The 4,397-nt window shown below is 47.0% G+C and overlaps 1 protein-coding gene across 1 annotated transcript; it reads right to left on the reverse strand.

Moving 5' to 3' along the window:
- Positions 1-2,080: 2,080 nt before the first annotated feature.
- On the reverse strand, positions 2,081-3,769 carry LOC141023152 (uncharacterized). Its single transcript, XM_073499486.1, has one exon. The coding sequence runs from the start codon at positions 3,767-3,769 to the stop codon at positions 2,081-2,083; it is 1,689 nt and encodes a 562-aa protein (XP_073355587.1).
- Positions 3,770-4,397: the final 628 nt, after the last annotated feature.

The following is a 4,397-nucleotide window of genomic DNA, read 5'->3' on the forward strand; positions in this document are numbered from 1 at the left end:
AATAGGACAAAGGTTGTTATTGGCAACGGCGCTAGTACACGCTTCTGGGAGGATACTTGGCTCGGTGAGACACCCTTGGCCATTCAATATCCGTCTTTATATCGTATTGTTCAACGACGTGAGGTGTTCGTTGCTACGGTGTTTCAATCCATCCCCCTTAATATTCAGTTCAGACGGTCGTTAGTGGGCAATCGTTGGGAAGATTGGCTCCGTCTAGTTCGGAGACTAATGGATGTCCATCTTTCTCAACAACCCGATGAATTGCGCTGGAAACTGACTAGGTCTGGAGTTTTCACGGTTAAATCAATGTATATTGATGTAATTAATTCGAGCTCCATTCCTACCTCCAAGCATGTTTGGGCGGTCAAAGTTCCTTTGAAAATAAAAGTGTTTATGTGGTTTGTCCATAAACAGGTTATTTTAACCAAGGATAACTTGATTAAGCGTAATTGGACAGGACCTACGAGGTGTAGCTTCTGTGATCGGGACGAGACGATCAAGCATCTCTTTTTTGATTGCCCGCTTGCCAGAGTACTTTGGCGGACGGTTCACATTGCTTTTAATATTACTCCACCGAATTCTGTCACTACGTTATTTGGGACATGGCTCACTGGGATTGAGCCTGAATTAGCGAGACATATTCGTGTTGGAGTTTGCGCTTTGTTGTGGACTATCTGGACTTGCAGAAATGATTTGGTTTTTAACAGAACATCACGTATTCATTTTTTGCAGGTTATTTTCCGAGCCACGGCCATGATCCGTTCATGGTCGCTACTCACTCCGATGGTGGCCAGGGAGCATTTGGTTACTGGATCTATCCGCTGGGAGATGGTAGCTCGGGATATCTTCAACCGGTTTGGATGGCGGTCATGTAATAGGATAGGCAATTAGTTTACCTATCTATATTTAGCCAGCCGGTTGTGGCGTCTTATCTTGGCTAGTCTGTGTGTCCAGCCTCTTTTGCTCTGTGTGAGCTGTCTTTTTATTACTTTTCAGTCGGAGACTTTGAAACCTTGTTGGAACCTTTTATTTCGTTAATAAGATGGCCGTATGCATCACTCTGATGCATAGGCCGGGGAGACCCCCCTTTTCAAAAAAAAAAACCCTGGGCTTCTTCCACTCATTCGCCTTCCACCCAAAGTGCCCCAACACGTTTCTCAATGGTTGCTACCACGTACATCTTACCACTTAATTTGTTGCAATGTCACATGAAAAGAACTATATATACGAATCTCAGTAGAAAACATGTTCTAAGTGAAGGCTTCCGTTTAGGTTCTGACCATACAAGGTAAGCATAAAACTATTGCATCTCCCTTGCAAGAAAAAAGAGAAGAAGAAGAAAAAGATGAGGATAACACATATTGTTGCATCACCCTCGCAGAAAACAATTTCGTTGTGTCAACGAGCATGCTAACCAGATACATGCCGAAATAATTCACCAGAGCTGTAATGTCCATTGCAATTCACAGAAGGATACGCCGAGAAAATGTTGGACAATTTTGTGGTGAGACCTCGAATTGTTTCTTCCAGTGTCACCGTCATCTTTTAAAGCATTGGCGAGCATTTGAATATCATTGTTAAGAAATCATGCTCATGATCCTCTCCGGTGAAGCCAACGATTTCCACTTCTTCAAGACATGTATAGAAGACACTTTGGCTTCTCCAATTCTTGGGCTTATGACAAGGAGAATTTCCATGGCATCCTTTTCTCGCCTAAAGCAAATGATGAGCATGACAATGCATTAATTATTTATTCTGTGCTAGCTTCTCGGTTGAGTCCTTATCCCAAAACGGCCTAGAGAAATTCTATGTATGAAAAATCTATAAGCTTGGTTAGGAACTACCTTCTGTGTCGTGTCAAGGAAGACCTCAAGCTTTTTGGTAGCGGCACGAATTCGATGCATTCGAAGGAGTCGTAACACAAGTGCTCCGTAAACATGGCACGCCCATCCAAAGTGAAGCTTCAATACAGATAATTTGATGACAGGAATTTTGTCCATTCTTGTGCAAAGTTAAACTCTCGATCCAAATGATTCTGCAAAAAAATTGGGCAGCATATCATGCATAGTACGAACTAAAATCAGAAGCGTAAATCAGACGGTAGTTTGAGAAGGACATAAGACAAGAGACGTACTAGAGCATACAGATGCAAGCGAAGCACATGTTCCCCATTGTCTATGCCGTTATTCTCTATCACCTCCATGCTCATGTTCCGTAGACGCCATGAACCAAATGCATGATGAAACTCTGTATACCAGCGCTGCCACTTGACCTTCTCTACCACTGGCGCCGAGATGGACACACGGGTGTCCATGTCGGCACCGACGATCACCATCTGCAGTTGCTTAAGCATGGGAGTTACAATGTCAATGTCATGGCATTCCATATGGTTATTCATATACACCTTAAGTTTCTGCAACAATGCCGAGTGGACCGTGATGTTGACCCTAGCTAAGTTGATCTCTAAAACACGTAGGCGTGGGCAGCGGGTGACCAATGTACCAACGTCGATGGTGCTGCAGCACCCTAGCAAGGTCAGCCTCTCAAGTGCCAGGAATTCCTCGGTCGTCGACAGCGATGTGAAGCATACGATTTGCAAATTCATCTCAATCGACGTGGCATGCTGGAAGCAGGGCAGGTCTGCATTAATGCGTCTTTGACACCTCATATTCAAATCACATCCGTCAAAGTTGTCAATGATGATGAGCTCCTGCGGCGACTGGCTCACCGCCATGTGGAGAAGAGAGGCGAAACATGCGGCGTCAATGCTGTCTCTCCAAGGAATGCTGATGCTGAGCCGGGACAACGTGAGGCCAACCGGTGCCGCTTCTCCGATTGTGGCTTCTCCGATTGTGGCGAGCGCCGTTTTGAGTGAAGCCAGCGCCATCCCGTAGAAGGTTACACTAAGCAGGCGCAGGCATGGGCATCGGTTAAGCAAGGTGCCGGGGTTGGCGATGTTGCCAAAGAGGGACAGCTTCTCGAGTGCCCGAAACTCGGCTGCCGGCGGCAGTGTGAGCTCCTGCGAGTTGGTGTAGGTCACGCTGAGCACACGCAGACACTGGCAGAGGTTGAGCAAGTTGCCAAGGCCGTCAATTTGTCCAGTGAGGGACAGACTATCGAGGGTGGGGAACACGCTGTTTGGCGGCAGAGTGATGGACATGTCATATTTGCCTCGAGAGTTGAGGCTGAGCACGCGCAGGCGGGGGCAGCGGCTGAGCAATACTCCAAGATTTATAATGTAGCCGGCGAGGGATAACCTCTCGAGCGACGTAAACTCGCCAGCAAACGGCGGTGCGACATCAACACGGAAGACCCGCGATTGCAGCTCGATCGAGGTGGTGCAGTTGAAACAGTGCAGCTTGATGTCTCCCCAATCAGACCAATTGGCCGAAGAGGTGAAGACCAGCTCCCTCGGCGAGACCCGTGCGGCGGCGCGCAGCAACGAGCTGGCAAGGTCGGCAGTGTATCTCGTTTCAAGGCAGATGTCTAGGGTGGACGCCGCCGTCGTCGAAGCAGCGAAGTCGGTGGCGAGTATAGCTTCGATCCTCGCGGGCTTGAGATTGCGGGAGGTGAGATCCGCGAGACCGGTCCAGAGGCCGCGCCACCGGCGAGAGAGGAGGCCGGTCTGCACGGCGGTGCGGACACAGCGTAGGCGTGTGAGGATCAGGAGTAGCATCTCGTCCGGGAGGGAGCTGATGAGATCCGTGTTCTGGGGACGAGGTCCATGCGGCGGCGAGCGCCAGAGGCGACGCCCCGATCGCAATTCCATCGGCAGGGATACGTTTTTGTTTTTTGGCAAATCGGGAAGTTGAAGTTCGAATGAAAGAAACATGTTCTGTTTATTTTAGTTTTTGGTGAATGCCGAAGCACAAAATAATTAACTACGAAGCTTCACTAAATTATGAACGAAGCAAGAAAATGGGATGTAACTACATGCAAAAACAAGGAAGCATATACGACACTTATCGAAGCATGATTCTTGTATACAGAGAAAACAATATAGGAAGCAAAGAAGCATGCATTATTAGGAGTCAATTTTAAACATGGAAACTTAGGTGATTATAGGGAGTCAAATCTGAACCTTGAGTTATTATCGGAAGCATTGGTTGGAAGCATTCGTGATCACATGATAACATGAAGTAAAAAATATGCTTCCATGCATCAGTCAGAATGCTTCCGTGATATAAAAATTAAAGTTGCCATATGTAAAGAAATACAGTACGTCCTAAAAGATCAGGGCTAATTGCTAGATCCTAGAAGAATGTTTATTGTGCGATGGAACGAGGAAGCATCATGTCTATACGGAAACACACATGATAAGGGACCTCATATATGGAAACAACAATGTGAATAAAGGGGGGCGTTTGATTTGGAAACTGTCAAGGATGTGATCGCAC

The sequence above is a fragment of the Aegilops tauschii genome, chromosome 5 (assembly GCF_002575655.3).
Source record: "Aegilops tauschii subsp. strangulata cultivar AL8/78 chromosome 5, Aet v6.0, whole genome shotgun sequence".
Taxonomy (NCBI): domain Eukaryota; kingdom Viridiplantae; phylum Streptophyta; class Magnoliopsida; order Poales; family Poaceae; genus Aegilops; species Aegilops tauschii.

Bases quoted from the DNA above. Each gene is read 5' to 3' on its own strand.
- LOC141023152 (XM_073499486.1), bottom strand. From the start codon at position 3,769: ATGGAATTGCGATCGGGGCGTCGCCTCTGGCGCTCGCCGCCGCATGGA.